Source organism: Megachile rotundata, chromosome 6, assembly GCF_050947335.1.
Source record: "Megachile rotundata isolate GNS110a chromosome 6, iyMegRotu1, whole genome shotgun sequence".
Taxonomy (NCBI): domain Eukaryota; kingdom Metazoa; phylum Arthropoda; class Insecta; order Hymenoptera; family Megachilidae; genus Megachile; species Megachile rotundata.
In genome coordinates this window covers 15,163,986-15,185,961 of record NC_134988.1, presented here as the reverse complement: position 1 = coordinate 15,185,961, position 21,976 = coordinate 15,163,986, and the positions used below count along the sequence as shown (strand labels likewise).

The 21,976-nt window shown below is 44.6% G+C and overlaps 1 protein-coding gene across 3 annotated transcripts in view; it reads left to right on the top strand.

Annotated features, from left to right (window-relative positions):
• The window catches only part of mdy (diacylglycerol O-acyltransferase), a 114,466-nt gene that overhangs the window by 4,453 nt on the left and 88,037 nt on the right, over positions 1-21,976 (top strand). For 2 of the 3 annotated variants that reach the window (XM_076532828.1, XM_003704346.3), the window contains exons 2-3: positions 10,800-10,928; positions 20,763-20,857. In XM_076532828.1, coding sequence (XP_076388943.1) covers positions 10,800-10,928; positions 20,763-20,857 — 224 coding nt within the window. The remainder of the gene's footprint in view (positions 1-10,799; positions 10,929-20,762; positions 20,858-21,976) is intronic. The other variant, XM_076532827.1, reaches the window with a different exon arrangement.

Sequence of the window (21,976 nt, the reverse complement as noted above, 5' to 3'; positions counted from 1 at the left end):
GGCGGACGATCAAGAATTAATGTCTCAAAAACGGGATTAAATCTGGAACATTATGACAAACTGAAACGCGTTTCCGTTTAGGATCTACGTGCATACGTTACATCGTGCTTTAATCCGGCGAGGATCATGCTGTGAAATAACGCGATTGTTTGCATATGAGATTCCCTCTTCTTTATGAAACAGCAATTTTTAACGAAAATTCTGCTGTTCGCTGGCCTTATTTGTTGAGGAATTAAAATTGAAAATTTTCGAAATTTTACAAATTTGCTCATTAGTGGTTCTCGCTGCTCGTAAATTTACCTTTTGTGTATATGACCGGCGTAGTGGAAAGCGTGCGGTGTAGGGGCATCACCGAGTGGTGAGGATCTGAAGTTACCGAGTTGCATAAATGAAGTGTGGTCTCTCGCTGCATACAGTATTAACTTAACTTTATGTATGAATGAGGTGTTAAAGATGAATCGTAAAGGACGACAAATCAAGCGAAATAAAAAAATCTACCTTGTTACAATGATAAAGCATTGTTACCGCAGAAAAGAAATGCGCGAAAGCAATCAGTTTGCACGGTAAACGTTAATTAGCGAGAGGGAAGGAAACTACTCGGGTAAGAGAGTTAATGATTGCCCGGTGACATTTTATTTCAGAACATATTCTTCCAGCGAACTCCGTTTTATTAACGCAAGCTCGACTAGTTAGACAAAAAAGGAATAAGAGACGCAGTGAAATCTTTTTTCACCTTTGACATGCTATAATGACCTGCAAACAAGAATTCCTTTTTTTTCCCTCGAAGAGAGAACACTTTTCTACCTTCGGTTGTTTCTTCCTCTATCCCCTTCCATCTTCGCACCCCTTGGCGCTTTCTTGCCTCGGGATCGTCCATTATGCCGGAGAATCAGAGATGGCACCACTCCTTCGCCTCTTAAACAAACGAACCCTCTACTGTATTTACTCGTTCCGTGTTTGCCAGATACTTCTTGTTTTCGCCAACTTTGCAATTAGACGCGGGGTCCGGGTTCGTTGGACGCGTTGAATATCGAATGATCTCTACCCCTTTGGTCGGATGAAGCCGCGCGGAAAGCTACGTCTGGCTCGTAGCTACGATCTTTCAATCACGGATTGATTTTAAAGTTCCCGTTTGCGCGATCCTTCGACTGGAAGCAACGCCGGTGTGTTCGTTCCCAAATCGAATCTACTTCTCGACGACTTCTATTCACCGGGAACGAATTAAATCCTGGCCAGAATCCTCGAGCGTATTCGCGACGCAACAATGCTGATCTTGAGGTAAAGCTTGCTTCTCCCGGCAACATTATCCCGTAATTATAGATGGACAATGGTGAGGAATGCCGTTAACGTCCAATACGAAACAGTTTCCAATAGCTCTGTCAGCCTGAAATGACGTACTACCGTTGAAGGGCAATCATTGGGTAATATGGAGTCGAACGAGAGACGGATAACAATGATACTCAGGCTATTTTTCTTTCCCATTTTTTTTCATTCCCTTTCTTCTATATATCGATCCTTCCTCGAGCGTTATTCTCTCCGTTCTGGCCGCCTATCGCTCCATTCTCGCGATTTATCTTCGTCGCTATATCGTGCCAATACTTCCGCGATACCGCTAACTGCCTGCCTCTCTCGCGTTCCCCGGATTGATATTCGAATTGCTAATAACTTTCGACGTTGTTTTATGCGGAAGAACAGCAATACAGGAAGTGGAAGCGGAGTAAATTGATAGATCAGCTAGCGTACTTTCTTCCTCGCCCCTTTACCAACGAATGCAAATAATTTTCTACCGTTACGATATTAAACCGTCCGTGAAATCGTCGAGATTTTTCTGCGGGATTTTAATTATGTACGACAGATTTTTCCTTAGAGGACTTTCCTCGACTTCGGACGACTTCTGTGGAAAAACACCGGGTCCAGAATTGTTGACTGGACACGTTTTTTATTGGACGAGGAAGAATTCAAGGCACACGTCAGCTGTCTCGCTTCTTTTTTCAGAGGAACGTCCTTTCGTTCGCTCTTCACCTGGCGTGGATTTTTTCGCGTTCCTCCGGGTTTGACAAAAACTTTTTAATCTTCGTCACGCGGCGTCCGCACGACGCCACGGTTTCGGCTGACGCGACTTCGAAACGAATGAGGATTAACGGTATTGTGCTGTCAATCCTGCCGGTGCTCTTCTCTGGTTTCCCCTTGTTTCCTCTCTTTTCATCGGTCGCCTCTTTTCTCGGGGCGAAGATTGCGAACTCGGTGTCGAATCTCGCGCGAGCCAAATCAGCCGGAAGAACAATGGAAAGCGATTACATCGATAGAAGGGTGTTGAACGAGCGTTTGGATCGGGCACCAAGACGATTGTGGCTTTTGAGGGAAGACCCGGTGATGTCGTGGACGAACACGGCTGCAGTCGATTTGGTTCCGCAAATCGTTTCCCCAAAATGTACTCGTCGGAATCGATCATATAATTAAACGTACAATTAGGTCAAACTAGTACCAGGTTATTATCGTCTCACCCCGACTCTTCCGAATGCCGTTATATTCTCGGTTTCGCAGAACTCGAGCTTTATTTTGACGAGAACCGCTTTAAGCTTCCCGATGCGGCATTGTCTTTCAATTTATAATTCCTGGTAAATTCGAAAATGAACCAAGTCCATGTTTTTTCAGTTAAATTTCCTGTCTCGACCATCGAGTCCCACTCGGGTCTCAAGAATTTATTTCACATCTCGTTTCGTTCCAAGTTCCCACGTAATTTTTCAAACCACAAAGCTTTGTAGGAGGTATTCTCGTGCGCAAACTGCTCACCGCTTAACCATGGCATACGTAATCACGAAAGAAACGGCCAGGTAAAAGGGTTCGAATAATGCGCACTTTGCTCGCTACGTCAAACTTGAAGTAACCACTTTCTTTTCATTGTACGTCAAACTAAATGGGCGGGAAATTTATTCGCTAACCACGAGTCGTTTTAAATGCAGCGCGATTACCGTCGCGAAAAGAACGCGGCAGTGACCCAGGTGCAAAAATACCGTCGTCAAAGTTGCCGGTTAATTCGACTGGGTTTTCTGTTTCGAGTCGGCAACGCGAGTCGGGTCTCACAACAGGTGAGAAGGATCTTGATGAAGCCCCCAAGATCGTGTGCACGGAATGCAACGGCGAAAGTTAGGGATGTCTCGTTGAAAGGCAGGAGACAATAAAACAGACAGACAGACAAGCGGACGGAACCGACAGACAGACAGGGAGCGAGGAAGACGAAACGGCATGGCGGGAGTTGGTAATCGATTCCGGGGAGCTTCCAGGCTACAGGAAGAATAGGATAGAGAGGAAGGAAGGCGAGGTGAACGAAAATCGTGATAGCAAGAAGACCTGTTTAAAGCGCCATTTAATTTTCCTTCATGAATCATTTAGGATATTCTTCTGCTCCCCCCTGCCGCTCCTTCCCGTTCGTCCGTTTTTGATCCGCTACCGTTCGCCCGACCGGCAACTTTCTCTCCTCATTACACGGGTAATATATGTATATCCGTTTATCGCTTAAATATTCAGGAGGGTTCCGGTGTCAGGAAGATTCGCGAGGCAGATACGCGAGCCCTATGAACACAGCCTGCCCCTTTCTGCCATTCTGCGCCCTCCCTTGGCCCGTTCCTTTCCTACCCACCCTCCCGTGTCCGCCCTTGTATGTACAACGGCTTCCGTAGCCGTCGGAAACTTCAGATTCGCGGAACAGCCAAGGGGTTCGAAGAGAAACACGAGTGGGTGCTCCCTTTTGTAGCCCGCGAATCCCTCCTTCTCCACGTTGCGCCTCTCAGGCCAAGCTGGAAACAAAAGATTTGGCACCTTTTATCTTTCGCGAAAGCCTACCGTCCGACGACTAGCACTTTCCTCGACCGACTACGGGATTAAACGACGATTACGAGCGCCGGTATCGTTTCGCGATCCAGAAAAGCCCATTTCGCCGAGTCGTTCGCCGAGCGAGTCCACCCTGACCCCCAGACGATCTCCTTGGCATCCTTTCAACGGACGAACGTATAAGGCCGACGACAATGTTGACAGCGCATAATATACTTTTCATGAGCTCCTACGGTTTAGATAATGGTCGTCGGTGCTTGCTCCCTTATCGTCGACCAAATAACGAGTGACGGTCTACGCGTAACTCGTATCTTTCCTACAATGGCACTTTTATACGGCTGCTTCAAGTCGTTAACCCTAATACCACTGCAATTCTAAAATTTCTATATTTTCTACGTGTTGCGAACCTTTCTGTTGCAACTTCGAGATATTTTCAAGCTTTTTAAATTCGAAAATTTTGGTTATTTGCTAATTGCAATTTTTGAGTGCTTCGAGACTTCGCAATGGTGACGATGTAACATACGATGATAATTTCTGCAATTACTATTGTCTAGCGTCCGAGGTTGACTTTAACGAAGCAGATTTCTCGGCGCGACCAAAACGCGCATAATATTTCGCTACACAATAAAACGCTAGTTCGCACGCTGAACCGAATATTAATTACACAGATAGAACCACAATTACTCAGACCTGTGGCACCGCGGCCCACTGGAAGCACGTCGTACCTCGTTATCGGTATCGATAATTTTAACGAGCATGTAATTAACTAACGGTATGCTGTTCGTAGGTCACGAGTTTTTCGAATTACACTTTCACCGCTCGCGAACAGAACGTTACACGAGAATTGGCTAATGGAGAGTTTTAATAGGTTTTTGAAATTCATTTGCTCAGTTTCATTTCATTTCTGTGCATCGTTAACGGACAATAATGAATTGCATTCTTTAGAGATTTAATTGGTCAATTTGCAATTAACTGAAGATGATTTGTGGAGTGTGTTCACTCTGATAGTATGATTTTTCATCTGTGATAGTTTCCGAGTCCCCAAATTTCCAAATTTCCGATAACCCAAGTATACAAATTACCAAATTTCCAATAATACGCTGGATATCTACGCGCTGGGTTTCTATGCGGTGGATTTCTACGCGTTGGACTTCTACGCGTTATATTTCTACGCTGTGAACTTCTACGCATTCAATTTCCACGCGTTGAATATCTCAGCGCCGAATTTCCACGCGCTGAATTTCTACGCGTGGAATCCCAGCGCATTCAATTCCCACGCGTGGAATACCTACGCGTTGAATTTCTACGCGTGGAATCCCAGCGCACTCAATTTCCACGCGTGGAGTACCTACGCGTGGAATCCCAACGCACTCGATTTCCACGCGTGGAATACCTACGCGTGGAATCCCAACGCACTCAATTTCCATGCGTGGAATACCTACGCGCTGAATGTCTACGCGTGGAATCCCAGCGCACTCAATTTCCATGCGTGGAATACCTACGCGTGGAATCTCTACGCGTGGAGAACCTCCCCAAATGCCTACATCCCCAAATTTCCAATAACCCAAGTCCCCAAATCCCCAAATTCCCAAATGTCCACCTACCCAAGTCCCCAAATTACCAATCACCGAAAATTGCCTCCTCAACATCCTTGATCAGCCTTTGTATAGCAAACAAATTGCAGTCAGCGATATAAGCGAGTTACTCCATCGAATATCGATCAGAAGAATTTCTAGAAAATACCTGTCTCCGATGAACGAACAAACGAACGAAAAATCAAGGCACAGTCAGGCGATCAAAATTTCAGGCTGTCCACGTGGATCGCGACAGAAAAACCTATCCAGACCGAATCATATTACGCGGCCGTCACACGGACGAATAATTATACCAAAACATTGTCCGCCGTCACGTTTCGGATGGTCCGCGAGGTAAAAACGTGTTTCGTTCTTTATTTCGTTTCGCGCAGCCGGTATGCACCGATTATTCTCTCCGTTTCCATCGCCGTTTCGTCGGAAGGGTAGATTCCGCTTTTTTTTCCTTTTCTCATTTTCCACGTCGACTTCTCTAACAGCACGATCGGCCACATTTTTAAATTAGCGGTCGTCAGACTACGTCGACCGTATTAACGCGGTTTCATAGCCATGAATTTTAGATGTTAACCTTCCAGGTGCCGTGCAACCCGATAACTAGGTCAGATGTGATCCACGTTTAAACTTTACAAATGCACTTGTGGTGTGAAACACGAAAAACACGGTGCTATGCTAATTTATTGCATAAATTTTTCACGAGATTTCTAGGTATCATACATTTTTCACAGAAATGTGATTTTGATGTAATTTTTTTACAAAGTAATTCCAACCCCATGTACACCTTTATTTTTACTTCTAACAACTATACTAGTCTATTTCATAAATAAAAATTATTTCCGTTTTGTATACATGTGCTAGGAAAAACTGATCGGTAGTTTCGATTGTTAGGTCTCCAATGACTCTACCATCGATATGCATCGCGAAACTGTGCATGCAATTTTTATCCGTGAAAGCAGTGTTTCGGATCCTGTTCGAATGAATTTTAACGATCCGACACTCCCACCTGGTCAAGCTCGATTTGTCCTCGATTCATGGTCGGCTAAATGGACGCCACTGTCAGCGTGGCAAGGAAATAATTCACGCGATGTCGTCGCGCGAACAGCTTCACCGAGAAGATATTATTGCTTTCACGAAATTATGCTGTGTCTGACGTTATTACCTCGGCGACTGGTGTCCCTCGCCGTCGAGCGTTACGAGCAAACAGTTCCACGAGTCGCTTTATGACGTCAATAATCGAGGCTTTTGCCGGTCGCAAGATGAAAACTCGTCTCTAACTTCTTCTTTTCGTGCGTGTAACTGAAAGAAAGGCGCGCCAACTGGTCCGCTTTCGAGCGCAAGAAGTATGCTGGTCTAAAACCGGGATACCGAGTATCAAAACTTTGCAAACTTCACGGCAACTTGCCTCTTTTTATGGGCATGCGAGACGAATCTCTTGTTTTGGTCAAGTGCTTTGTTTCGAACAGATGTTGCTATATGTCATGATGCACGATGAAGATTTTGGGGATGGTTTTAGACGCTGGGAGAGTAGTAAAGTAAGCTGGCAAACTGAGGAAGGACGCGTAGACATTCAGCGCGTAGGTATTCCACGCGTGGAAATTGAGTGCGCTGGGATTCCACGCGTAGGTATTCCACGCGTGGAAATTGAGTGCGATGGGATTCCACGCGTAGGTATTCCACGCGTGGAAATTGAGTGCGTTGGGATTCCACGCGTAAGTATTCCACGCGTGGAAATTGAATGCGCTGAGATTCCACGCGTTGGTATTCCACGCGTGGAAATTGAGTGCGCTGGGATTCCACGCGTAGGGATTCCACGCGTAGGTATTCCACGCGTGGAAATTGAATGCGCTGAGATTCCACGCGTGGAAATTGAGTGCGCTGGGATTCCACGCGTGGAAATTGAGTGCGCTGGGATTCCACGCGTAGGTATTCCACGCGTGGAAATTGAGTGCGCTGGGATTCCACGCGTAGGTATTCCACGCGTGGAAATTGAGTGCGATGGGATTCCACGCGTAGGTATTCCACGCGTGGAAATTGAGTGCGCTGGGGTTCCACGCGTAGAAATTCAGCACGTAGGTATTCCACGCGTGGAAATTGAGTGCGCTGGGATTCCACGCTGGGAAATTGAGTGCGCTGGGCTTTCTACATTAGTCAAATTCACATTTATTCTAGTAGTTCTTTGTTGCTATTGTTAGAGTACTATTATTAGATTCATCTAATTATTAGAGTACTTATAAAGAATACAGTACAAATTCTAATAGGTATAATCTTTATTGGTTTAGTAATATAGCGACCTTCGCTTGCCCGTAGTTTAACACCTATTGTGGGAAAATATACCAATCGGTTGAATAAGTCATAACGGAATGGTGGAAAGAAAGTGGAACAGGTGCAGTAGGTGTTATAGCAGCGTCTAATCGAAGTCTATTCAGCTCGTAATCAATTATTTCGTTCGAGTCGAAGTAGAGTGTAGAGTATAACAGTTGGTAAACTGTTGAAGATTTGGCCGGAGTGGCGTGGCAAGCAAGGTTCCCCGAAGTGCACCTAACCGTGCGGTATGGCATCGTCCGAAGGATCGTTTACGCGTTTATTGCTCTGCTCCTGGTATCCGGATAAGTCGGTCGCGACACTTTGAACACCCAGTAGAGCGGCACTCATGCATATGGAAGTTGCTGGTGACACGTCTGCATCCTGCCATGCAGGTCGAGCCCAGTATCAGAAGTGTGAGATAGCTCTTCCTGTGCGGCTCTCGGCAGACCCTGCTGGCTTTATCGCGGCTCTATTAATTACCACGATCTGCCATAAATTCAGAGTAATAGTTAGGATTTACTCGAGACAGCGGGGAGGTTAAACGATCACATTAAATGCACATAGTTGCAGGACATACGGGACCTTCTGTCAGGTAATTACGCGGGACAAACGGCGCTGTATTTTGGAAAAGGTTTCCTTCGTCTGTCTTTAATCTTCGGCTTTAACGCTCCCCCTTTTACCGAGTTACTTTTCTAACTGCCATTCTCTTTCTCTTCTCTCGTTCTTATCGGATATTTGGTCAGTACAGCTCCTTTGAGATTTTCAAGACTTAGCGCCAGAAGGATTCTCCCGAGTCGAATTACTCGTTGGACATCGCCCGTAAATACTTAAGATCGGTGACTCGCCGTCATACTGCCTCGGAAGCCTTTCTACTTTCAACCTTTAATGGAAAAGGCAGAACGAGCAAGATGTAGAACATTGAAGTTTAAACGCGGGGTTAAGACTTCTAGCACCTTAAACACTTAGGGCTCCATATGTGTATCTCGTTTAAAACGCATCGTAAAATAAAATTATACTACTTGAAATGTGCAAGTTTGAAGTTCTGGAAATTTTGGAAGTTTTAAAGGTCCTTCAGGACTTCGAGGGTTTACAGAAGTCCAAAAGTTTGGAACTTTGGTAAGACTGCGAAATTTTGGGAAATAAATGACCTACGATAAATTCGACTATGGATTCCACTGGTAATTTCCTCGAGACGATAACCTCCGAACGCCAACTTATTTCGCTGGATGGTTAATTCCGTTCGAATCAAATTTTCGACGAGAAAAAATTCGCCAAACTAAAGTTAACTGGCTGAAGCACACGCGAAACCGGGCATTGTATTTTTAAGCAACGCCGCGGATCGCGCTTTGTTTCGTCTCCCTAAATTCTCGCACTCAGACAAGCACGTCTTATCCGTAGAAGGAACAGGGCTCTTTCTCGAACGCTTTATGCTTCGAGACAAAACGCTTTTGAAAAGTTTACACGATGGTCCTTGTCAGGGCCCCGCCGTGCTCGCAGTCACGAAGGGATGATACCGCTGCTAGTCCGTGGAAGCCGATTACTCAGGTTCGCCCTGATGTATTATCTGCGTGAGAGATACCCCAAGACGAGAGGGTTTTGTATTCACCGCTACTAGCCGCGATCTTCCACGTTCGCCATTGAAATTTCATCAGACGAGGCACGCGGTATTGTTAGCATTGTCCATTTAATAATCCTTTTGGTTACGCGTGTTGCAGAATTTGTAGTCTACTCATGCAACGTTCTGGGAACCATTTTCAGAATTTGCAAATTTTCATATTCTTAAACATTCTTTCTATATCCGTAGGTATTCCAAGCGTGGAAATTGAGTGCGCTGGGATTCCACGCGTGGAAATTGAGTGTGTTGGGATTCCACGCGTAGGTATTCCACGCGTAGGTATTCCACGCGTAGAAATTCAGCGCGTAGGTATTCCACGCGTGGAAATTGGGAGCGCTGGAATTCCACGCGCAGGTATTCCACGCGTGGAAATTGGGAGCGCTGGAATTCCACGCGTAGGTATTCCACGCGTGGAAATTGGGAGCGCTGGAATTCCACGCGTAGGTATTCCACGCGTGGAAATTGGGAGCGCTGGAATTCCACGCGTAGGTATTCCACGCGTAGAAATTCAGCGCGTAGGTATTCCACGCGTGGAAATTGGGAGCGCTGGAATTCCACGCGTAGGTATTCCACGCGTGGAAATTGAGTGCGTTGGGATTCCACGCGTAGGTATTCCACGCGTAGGTATTCCACGCGTAGAAATTCAGCGCGTAGGTATTCCACGCGTGGAAATTGGGAGCGCTGGAATTCCACGCGTAGGTATTCCACGCGTGGAAATTGAATGCGCTGGGATTCCACGCATGGAAATTGGGCACGCTGGGATTTCAAGCGTAGAAATTCAGCGCGTAGGTATTCCACGCGTGGAAATTGAGTGCGCTGAACTTTCTACATTAGTCAAATTCTCGAATCCTTGAATTTCTAAATTCCCTCAATTATCCAGTACTTGAATTTCATAATTCCTACAATGCCACATCCCGGAATTTTTAATTCCCACAAATCTCCAAATTCTCGAATTCCCAAATTCACAAAACTTCCAACCTACCCCAACTTCTGTTCAGCAATCTTTATTCCTAGAGAACCGTGTTGCCCAAAGCGGTAGTGTTTCACATGGGGGTAAGCAATGTGGAAACGAGACTGTCTTTAATACGCTTGTCCGACAACGTCCGCTCGTTTCTACTAGGTTCATTTCAAGCGGAATGCATCGTGCACGGATCATTTCTGTTTGTCTGGAAAAGAGACATGAAAAAAAGGGGAAATATAGAGCGATGGCAAGGGAAAAGGTGGACGTAAGAAGAAGTCGAGCAAATGTTTTCAATACGTTGCATAAATCGCGCGTTTCTTCGTAAATTGAAATGGATATGCATATAACCGAACAGTATGGAAGCGACTTTATTGTTCCATTCTTACTCTAGACGACGTTTCTATGGCGCCTTTTCTTCCTTTATATCGCGAACGACGAATGTGCTATCGATCTGGAACGAGGATTTCTTTTAACCTGGACCTTCCTTTTCTCCTTACAGATGTCATCGTCCTAGAGACAGTCTCTTCTCCTGGAGCTCTGGCTTCGACAACTTCACGGGATTCGTCAACTGGGGCTTCCTGTTGTTGGGCATCGGTGGAATCCGATTGCTGTTGGAAAATTTCATAAAGTGAGTATATATCGAGAATCTTGATAAGACCGCTGCCATATCAAACGTGCCAGCGCGGACGATACGTGATCGGATTCGTTGAATCACGATGATTCGAAGTCCATAGCTGGGCCTTGGATAGCCACCACTCAAGGAGAAAGTGATTTATGTATACACCTATAGACTCTTGTCATATTGCTATGAAATACTGGGGTAGCGGGAGATTCGGATAACAATGGATTGCTTTGGACTCGAGATATTCTTCCTATTGGACTTTGTTGCGATTCTTCGTGGGTAATAAAATGATAGAGTGAGGATACGATGAGTGGATAGGGTTTCTGTAGGAGTATAACGCGTAGGGACAGAATTTGTGAGGTTATAGTGTGTGGGGGTCTAACGCGTAGGGAATTAACGCGTCGGGATCTAACGCGAGAGAATCTAACGCGCAAATATCCAGCGCGTAGGTATTCCACGCGTGGAAATTCGGTGCGTAGGGATTCCACGCGTAGAAATTTCGCGCGTAGGTATTCCACGCGTAGGTGTTCCACGCGTGGAAATTGAGTGCGCTGGGATTCCACGCATAGAAATTCAACGCGTAGGTATTCCACGCGTGGAAATTGAGTGCGTTGGGATTCCACGCGTGGAAATTCAGTGCATTGGTATTCCACGCGTGGAAATTGAGTGCGCTAGGATTCCACGCGTAGGTATTCCACGCGTGGGAATTGAGTGCGCTGGTATTCCACGCGTAGAAATTCAGTGCGTAGGTATTCCACGCGTGGAAATTGAGTGCGCTGGAATTCCACGCGTAGGTATTCCACGCGTGGAAATTGAGTGCGCTGGAATTCCACGCGTAGGTATTCCACGCGTGGAAATTGAGTGCGCTGGAATTTCACGCGTAGGTATTCCACGCGTAGAAATTGAGTGCGCTGGAATTTCACGCGTAGGTATTCCACGCGTGGAGATTGAGTGCGCTGGAATTTCACGCGTAGGTATTCCACGCGTGGAAATTGAGTGCGCTGGGATTCCACGCGTAGGTATTCCACGCGTGGAAATTGAGTGCGCTGGGATTCCATGCGTAGGAACCCAACGCGTAGAAATCCAACGCGTAGAAATCCAACGCGTGGAAATCCAACACGTGAAATTCCATCCCCCGGCAATATACTACATAGCGATTTATTGCACGCGTCCTATGCACCGCCCCTAATATACGCAAAAGTCCTCACAAAATTTGCAACAAAACAAGTTTCTGTAAATGACTGCTACGTCAAAATATAATGGAAGAAAAATTGTGAAATCTTGTCCTATTTGCCAGCATTAATTTGATGGGCAGAGGAATAATTTATCAAAATATTCGCAACGTCTAGTGACACTGATACCTCTATCTTGCTGCGATATTGGCTGGAGTTTCAGCGTTGAACGGGTCCCTTGAGGATTTTTTCGAATATACATAGGAACAGAGTTATCGAAGCGTGGACCTCTCGATCATACGACTTGTCGAGGGTCGGTGCTTGGGAAACACGAAGAAAAAATTGGTAAATCTGGACACGATCCGATCGGTGGCTCAAGCATGTCGCTTAGGGAAACATGTTCGTTGAACTGACAGCTTCATCAGGTTAGAGTTTCGAAGAGAGACGAAACGTACGAAATGAATTATTTAATCGGTACGAACAAGTTAATGAAATGAATTATTCGTATAAATTGGTAGCATAGTGTTCGTGAATATTTCATGAAATTCGTGAAATTTGAGTGTTTCGGTAGAAATAAACGGTGGAATAATCAGATCGATAAAGAAGAATGAGGTTTCCGTGTCGTTCAAGCACAATGCACGGTTCCTGGTCTATTGACGACAGGCTCATTGAAAATCAAAGTCACGCTGACAGTCTAATCTATTTCGATAATTACGTGATTATCAACGTTACAGAACTGATAAAACCTTTGTACGCGATTATAAAGGTTATTGTCAGAGACACAGCGCCAGGCATATTAATTATCCTCGCGGCTATAGTTCTAGCTTGGCTATACATCTACAACAATCGAGGCTAATGCTGAATTTCAGTTGAATTGTCGTATCGATTTCCCACCAAACGATCCCAATGCGTATTCGAAATTGTAAGCGTTTGTATTCTGCCGATGTCACTCGCCAAACGTAACAACCCACCAAAAGTTAATTAATTTATCGATAGAGAAAGCCATCTCGTAGTCGTGTAATCATAAAATTAACAGAGCGCCGCGAGCTTGATCTCCCGCGAGCCCTAAAGATTTCGTCGCCCTCAACCTCCAATTTTCGCTCGTTGAACGACGAAGGGCGAAGTACAAGCGCAACCCCCATGAATAATTTCCACGAGATTTTTATCGCCGTTGTAAAGTCTCGGGCCTGCGTCCGGCGGCTCTCGGGGCCGCGTAACAGAAATTTATCACGCTCGTTAAGCGTGGAAAAACTTTCGAAGGAAACTTTCGCGACGTAATTGCTCCGGGTAGTCTCGAAGCGTTTCTGAAACAAACGTGGCTGCAGGTCACTTCCCGGCGAACGGTGGAAGTGATTCCATGCGTGACCAGCAACGAGAATCGTCCTCGGCCTGGAGAAACGGCTGCCGACGAATTATTCTTCGATTGCACAATTCCTTCTGAAACTTTTATCCCACTTCGATACTTCCGCGATATTATTTCCAAACTTTTCACCGCCTCGCCTGGACTTAATTGTATCGAATATTTATGCTTCCGATCAGTTCTTTGCGACGGAACGATTTTTATCTGGATGCTTGTACTCTCAACTTTTACGATGCAATTAGACGGACTGTATTTAAATTTTTAATACCGTAGAGTGATTTAGGGGTGGGAGGTCTTTGGGATATGATATGGTGATGGATATTAAGATGGGGATGTGGAGGATGTAGGGATGTGAGGGATATGAGACACGTCAAAAAATAGTGACGGAACTGTGGGATCCACGCGTAGAAATTCAATGCGTGGGTATTCCACACGTGGAAATTGAGTGCGTTGGGATTCCACGCGTGGAAATTGAGTGCGTTGGGATTCCACGCGTGGAAATTGAGTGCGTTGGGATTCCACGCGTAGAAATTCAGTGCGTATGTATTCCACGCGTAGAAATTGAGTGCGTAGGTATTCTACGCGTGGAAATTGAGTGCGTGGGGATTCCACGCGTGGAAATTGAGTGCGTGGGGATTCCACGCGTGGAAATTGAGTGCGTGGGGATTCCACGCGTGGAAATTGAGTGCGTGGGGATTCCACGCGTGGAAATTGAGTGCGTGGGTATTCCACGCGTGGAAATTCAGTGCGTAGGTATTCCACGCGTGGAAATTGAGTGCGTTGGGATTCCACGCGTGGAAATTGAGTGCGTAGATATTCCACGCGTGGAAATTGAGTGCGTTGGAATTCCACGCGTGGAAATTGAGTGCGTGGGGATTCCACGCGTAGAAATTCAGTGCGTAGGTATTCCACGCGTGGAAATTGAGTGCGTTGGGATTCCACGCGTGGAAATTGAGTGCGTGGGTACTCCACGCGTGGAAATTGAGTGCGTTGGAATTCCACGCGTGGAAATTGAGTGCGTTGGGATTCCACGCGTAAAAATTCAGTGCGTAGGTATTCCACGCGTGGAAATTGAGTGCGCTGGGATTCCATGCGTAGAAACCCAACGTGTAGAAATCCAGCGTGTAGAAATCCAACGCGTAGAAACCCAACGCGTGGAAATCCAACGCGTAGATTTAAGACATATAAATCTCTATAAATCTGAATGTATGATCACATATGCATACGGGATTATATCCAACAACCTCTAGATATAAAATCCATGAAAAAAGTGCACTTTAGCGTTTGTTGGATGTAAAAAGGAGCGTTCGGGTGTCGATTCGAGAAATAAGACGACGGTAACGCGATTTCACGACGATCGAGATTAATTGATGCGGAGGAGCACAAGGACGGAGGTTGAAGGAGACAGGCTGTGGAAGAAAGATGCAGAACGGTTCCACGAGAAGGGAAGAAAGTAAGAAGAGAGCTCAATTAATCGGACTCTCGGCGAAAGACTTCAGCTTCATCGATAAAAGTCCGTGGAGAGGTTTGGAGACAGGGTATCGAAGTTTCTTCTCCTTCTTTACCCTTTTTCGTGTAGCTCCGTGCGGGAAACTTTTTGAAAGGTTCACGATCTGCTCATAATTTATGCACTTAAACTGGAACTGTACGAAGCTCCGTGCAATTCTTAACGGACCGAGTTTATGGGGGCACGATTCGCGAAACTTGTAGGGAGAAGGGAATCGACGACGAAATAAGGACACCTTTTTGTGTTTGGTGTTCGTTCCGGGAACCGATAAATCGAAAAGAAGTGTACTCCAAGGGAGAATCATCGAACTTGCTCCGGAATCGTTTTCCAACTTTAATAAGTTAAAGATCTGAGATATCGGATCGAAGGATACAGCTACGTTCACCATTTTATGTTTCATTATTTTATTATAGTACAGCGTTAAAAATTAGCATCATCAAAGATTTAAATAAATAATTGTACAGACGTAACATGCTAATAGTTCGATGAATGAACAGTGTTTCCTTCTCCAGTAGTATTCTGCAAAATGCCCACCACGAACGCAGGTAGAATTAAATGAAAAAGGTAGCGTATGGACGTTCCGTCTGATACAATAGATACCCTTGAACAACAAGCAGAAAGTATCGATTCGCGATCAAGTTTCGCCGGTATTTCCGGGAAGCTTTCATACTCGTAGGAACGATTACAATGTCCGGCTTTGAAAATTTCCAGCGATTCGATATCGGTCCGTTCGCGTCTCGCGGAGGAACGGTCGAATCCATCGTGTCACGTTCATCCCCTCCGTTCTATTTTGGCCGCGATTTTCGCAAGGATTCACGTCATGCCGAGAAATAAAACTCGTCCACCCGTTCATCCGGATTACACGGACCATAGTCGGCGAATCCTCGAAACTGCACAGTTTCTCCGGTATTACTGCGCGAAAAATGGCATTAACGTTTCCAGCATCACGATAGTTTTCGTCCCAGGGTTCTCGTCCGTCTTTCTTTACCCTCAATACTCGCGTCGTAAATCAATCGTAAGCGAGCTCCCGAAACTGGCGATTTTCCCGAGTGCGTTCTTTCAAATCAACATCAGTCACGACAAAGTTTATCGCCGAATGGCTTAGCACGATGTAGGAAGCGTGTTACTCTGTTAGAAATAAGTTTGCTTTAGAGTTTGGCCTAAAGTGGCCGGTAACTTCAGTTTGTTTTCAGAGGATTTGTTCAGGTTTGCCGCGAAAGTTCTCCGCGAATTATATGACAGAAAGCCCTGGAAAATTGAGCTAACAAGCCCTGTCGCGAGGTAAACGAGAAAAACGAGGATCGCGTCTTCTTTTCATCGACTCGCACCGATTTGTGTTTCAAATGTCCCGCGCGCGGGACCGCGCAGTTCATTAACAAGTCGATTATGCCGCGAGTTGTCGCGGACATGCTTTCGAATCTAATTGAGGATACCGCTGTTGAATGTTTACGCCGAGTTGCATGCTCATTCCGGCAGCACTTTAATCCGATTAACGATCCCACGGAAAGTGATTTAAACTGACAGATTGCACGATAAACCTTTGTACCCGTAATCGTATCGTGCCAATTACACTATGAACTTGAAATTCCATTAGATGATCGAGCCGACACACTGGACAAAATTCCGTTCACCGTATTACACCCCTAAACGTGCTGTTTTAAATCGCATTAACGATCGAGCGCATGATCATAAACGGGTCATCGATCTTTTATTTGCAGCCGGAGCGGCTTAACACGGCTACATATTACGGTACGTTTATGCCGCTTCTTTTTGGATCTCGATAAAATTCGAGCGCGAGAGAAAAGCATAAAAGATTAGTTTACATCACGCTTTTCATTATCGCGTTTCAATACACTCAGCCCTTTCTACCGCGATCGGGTAGTAAAACTGTCGTATTAAACGATCAAAAGTTACAACGAAAACGTGCCTCCTGGCTGCGGTTACCAGATAAACCCCTTTCTCGTTATGTATCCAATATTTTCCCCCGAAAGTTTCGTGATCCAGCTTTTTTTTTCGATCGGTACGGTTCCATATTGACACCGTAACTCTTTCAATCTCGAGTCTTTTCTCCCTTTCTTTATCGGTCGGTTCGACCGGTACGACCCCTTTCTCGTTCGCCCCTCTATCCATCTCCGTTCTTCTTTTCTGGTCGACGCGGAATTGGGGATTTTATCGTGACGCTGTATTAACGAACTTCGGCGAGCGAAGAACGGGGGCGCGGATTTAACGGGTGCGCCCGGATCAGGGGCGGCCATTCTCGTTCCGGAAAAGAAATTTAATATCGTTCTCAGTCACGCCTTGGACCGATGAGTTTCGATGGTTGCGATATCCTCTCAAGTCCTCGCCGTTTCAGCTGCTTTATCAGCCTTATCTGAAATAAACAGCCACCGGGTACCGTGTTTTTCATAGATCCAATAAAGCTGCAAGCCTCGCCGCCGGAAGCGACCCGTTGCAACGGCTGAAACGCAGGAACGGGTGATTGAAATTTTTGTTTATACACCTACTTTGGTTTCTCTCCTGTGGATGGAAGTAGGTGTAAATACGATCGATAGCGAGCGAATTCTTTCAGCTTGTTGATGCCGGTTCACGGCTTTTATCGTAAATTAATCTGGGACGAGACACTGCACCGCAGTTTGCTTAGCAAAACTTTACACGTTTAATAACAAACAATAGCGTGTTTGCCCGAAATTTTATTTCGGTATCTGAACAACCGAAACCGTTCGTTATTGATTTTACGTGCTGCTACGAGATTTATAATGATCGGTACCCATGGACGAGAAATATTTTAACAATCTGCATTTCGAAATTTCTGAACGTGCAGTTTGATTGATCTCTCGTAACGATCACGCCTTTTCGGACAGTTTTAGCTGGATATTAATTGGTACACGATCGCCAATAGAAAAAACAATTTTACAATATCCCTGAATTGATATCGTAGGTCACAAAAAGCAGATTTAACGATAACTGTTATCCTCGCAGATTTATAGAAAAATTATTTCTGAAGATAATGAGGTCTCTCGTTAACACGTGAATTATGTATTGAAATTTAATGAATCTTGCTGAATTTCCCGCTGTGCATATAATTTGTACATGTAATACATATTCAATTATAATAATATTGCGTAACATGAATAATGTTCGTATTTAACTACAAAGGATCATTGATTATATTAATATTTAATTCATGCATTAGTAAAATACCCGATATTGTATTATGGTAAATACTTTATTGTAATTAAAATCGAAACAAATTGTTGGGAAGAAGAATTTATTAGATATTAATTTGCCTGAATTATCTATCATATGGGATATAAAAGCTTAACAGTAAAATTGTTCTTTCAGTAAAATGTCGACCACACACACACGACATTTTGAAGTTCATAAATTAATCTCCCGGTGATCCGTGGTCTACAACTAACTTTTAAACTTCTATTACCCGAGCTAATTAATATTCCATTTTTATTTCATATCTTCATTACCTAAAGTAGGTGGTTTAATTTGACCTTTGACCTTTTCAACTTTCGGTCGACCTATCCAGATTGTTATCGGATTACGCCCGATTTTAAATCGTTCTAATTTGAAACCAAGAAATGTCATTTCGTTGCTATTATTGTGAAAAATTGACATGGAATCGTATCCAAGATAATTCTACAGGCTACAGATAAATTTGGACATAACATTTTAGTAGGTAGCTAGTTGCAAAAGTAGATCTTTAAAAATATCTTAAACGTTTTTGAGAAAAATTCTGTATCTGTCAAGTTAACCTAGATCCAGAAATATTATGCATAATTTCTTGGCGTTCCTCATCCAGAAACATTCGACGAAGAATACGCGGCACGAAGAAATCGATGATTAGACCGCAGTTTGCATGAATACGAATTGATGAAAATTAGAGGTATCGTAACGAGTCTCCATCTTCATCATGTGAATGTGCCCATAACGATAACTGTCACTTCTTATCATCGTCGTTCCTCCGCTCGGCAAAAACAGATATTTTCCATTTTACAGCGCGACGCGTATCTTGTTGGTCACGCAGCGAGTTCACTTTAGATTCCGGAATGAAGAAATCCGAGCACGCGTTCCGTTTGTTTCGACGGTTCAGCCGTTCCGCAAACTAAGCAACTTTCGAATAGCTGTTCATCAATCCGATCTGCCAATTCTTTGTTTTGCCCGCAAAGCGATTTCCAGCGTGTCCGGGTCTTTGTGGCTTGGCGTCTTTCATTTACATCGCGGAAAGGTATTAGCTCGCATTACCGGAAATCCTGACTGGACGGTGATGTATCGATTTTTTGCCCGCTCGGAACAAAAGTGTTTAACAATTCAATCGACGAAACTGCACAAAGATATACGCGGTGCCGGTCTCGTCGCGGTGATTTACCGCTCGGTAATACAGTAGAGGGATTGGTGTTCCCTTTCGGAATCACTTTTGGCTCGCCATCGCATGGAGTGTGCAGTAGCTATCAATTATAAGCGTTTGATTTTTCCGGCTCGCTCTTCAATTATCGTTGGCTGCGTCAACGTGACTGATTGCGTTTTGCGTCGACAAAGAGGGCCAGGAACCAACAAAAAAAAGAAAAAACAAAAAAAACGGACAAAAAAAAGAAGGACGAAGAAGCGAAACGAACCGATCCCAATAAATATCCTTCCCCCGTGTCGAACCGCGCCCACTTCAAATACTTTAATTACTTCACCTATAAGCCTCGTTTATCATCGTTAGTCGACGCGCTCGACCTGAAGCCATTAGTGTCGGTTACCCATCTCTTTCCGTCATTTTTTTTTTACACTCTCCTTCTCTATCCGGTTACTACGAATCTAGTTCGTTTGTCTTCGTTGAATGGTTGCAACAAACGTTCCTGATGGTTCCGATTGATACGATGGTACGCGATAAATCTCCTCCGATATAGAGCTATAAAAATCAGTTACATGCCCGAACAACGTGCAGTCCCGTAAAACTTCGCTATCTGTTAGTTAGGACAAGTGTAGGGGTTCTGAATTAGATGCCTCACGCTAGGCTATACTTTTCATATGTACATTTAACTCCACGTTTTTAAGATTATGTTTTGAAATTGGGGATTTTAGATTTCTCTCTTTAGTCTACGGCTTTTAAGCATTGGAGTACGAACTTGTATTTGTAAATTTCAGAATTTTCAACTTCCGAAGTTTGGAGCCACAGGAATCCGAGAATAATCCGTGACTTGTGAGACCTTGGGATTTTTAAGTATTCAAACTTCGCCGGAAGTTTCAAGGTTTGAAATTCTGAGACTTTGGAACAATTAATACTGGAGAACTCGAGAAGTAACTGAAGTATCGAAGGAAATTTATTTCCATCAAGCGTCACAAAAGCCTATCTATTTATCCACGAAATTGCTCGTACAGACAGGATGATCTGGAACAGATAAGAAACGCTTCCATTTCCCTCCCTTGCCCAACAGCCTGTTTTAAATTTCAGAAGCGAACGTTGGGGAGACGTTTATTATTTACCCCGAAAGAACAAAGGGATCAAGGGGTCCGTGACTTTTTATTTGGCCTACCCTTCGTTCCACTCTGTCTGTATGTGTGTATGCGTGTTTTTCTTTTTTTTTTTTTTGTCAAGGACCCGGTGAAGAGCATCGCGCCGAAGGCAGACGTTAATAACGACGCCTTTGCCCTTCGACCCGTGTCGCGATGTAGACACTCGCTTAACGTGACTTCGAAGATAAAACTGGAAGGGTGACACTGGGGACGATAATAACGAACGAAACATTTCTTCTCTTTTTTACTCGCTTTCCGAACTGTTTACATGCTTCTCCTTTTTCTTCTAGGTACGGTATTAGAGTGGATCCGCGGCAATGGCTTCTGTTTCTGAGTGGCACGTACGCAGGAGGAGAGGAACATCCTTCGATTCTACTTGCCATATGTAAGTTTCAACTTTCTGAAATTTGTAAATTTGGAGATTTGGCTATTTGGAGATGTAGGGTTATAACAATGTTGAGAGTTGGAAATTTAAGGGTGTGAAGGTATAAGGATCTGAGGATCTCTGTTGTGAACTTGGAAAATTTGCGAGTGTCTGAATTGAAAAGGGGATATGAACATGTAGGTTTATGAATTTTTAGAATATAAAAATGTGAATTTGGCGATTTATAAATTTTAAATTAGGACCTCTATGAATTCCGAAATTTGTACGAAGGCAATTGCAGAAGACCACTTAGGTCGATATGATATTTAGAGGCGAACTAACGCGTCGAGATTATTTAACGCGACTTGTGCTCGTTTGCGAGAGCGAAAAGCGAACGAATAAAAAGCTCAGAAGTGATTATAAAAAATGCAAGGTGTATGCGTGAAACTCGTCCAAAAGCTGCTAATTTAAATGTAAAAGTAATTAGCGTGTGACCGGTCGGCGAGCACGAGGACGTAGCAAAGCAGGCTCGTTAACACGGTCTCTCGCGAAGACCACGCAATTACTTGTTAAATTTCAAAGATATATATCCCGGTAATTCTCCAAGGTGTGTTCAACGTGTTCCCCGTCTATTGTAACACGCAAAGGCTGAAAGACACGGTCCGGTTCGTCGGACAACCGACGACCCGGGGCTGAATTCAAATTTATCATTAAACGCCGAGCCCCTCTAAACCGTCGTTTAAGCCGGACTTAAAAGGCACGAAATTTAGCGCGGCGAAGTGGCGTCGCGCGTAAATTTCGACGCTCAACCAACCCCTGGCTTTGAGCGCGGAACTACCCCTACGCATTGTCCTTTTACTGCCGCGCGATGCACTCCGGTTATCCGCGTTTTCATCTGGAACCACGCGACACTCGCTCTACGGTGTCCTGCGTGTTTGGTTATTCCATCTGGTCGTGTTTCACCAGGGCAAACAGGCTTGATAAATTTGACTATGAAAAATGGAATCTTCAGGAGTCTTTGATTATATTTTCGCCGGTAGGCAGGCACGAAAAGTTGGCTTGTCACGTACGTTTGTATTAAAATCTACATCGTGTATTCTGGAACTCGTGTTACCCCCTGCAACTTGGGTACACTTGCGT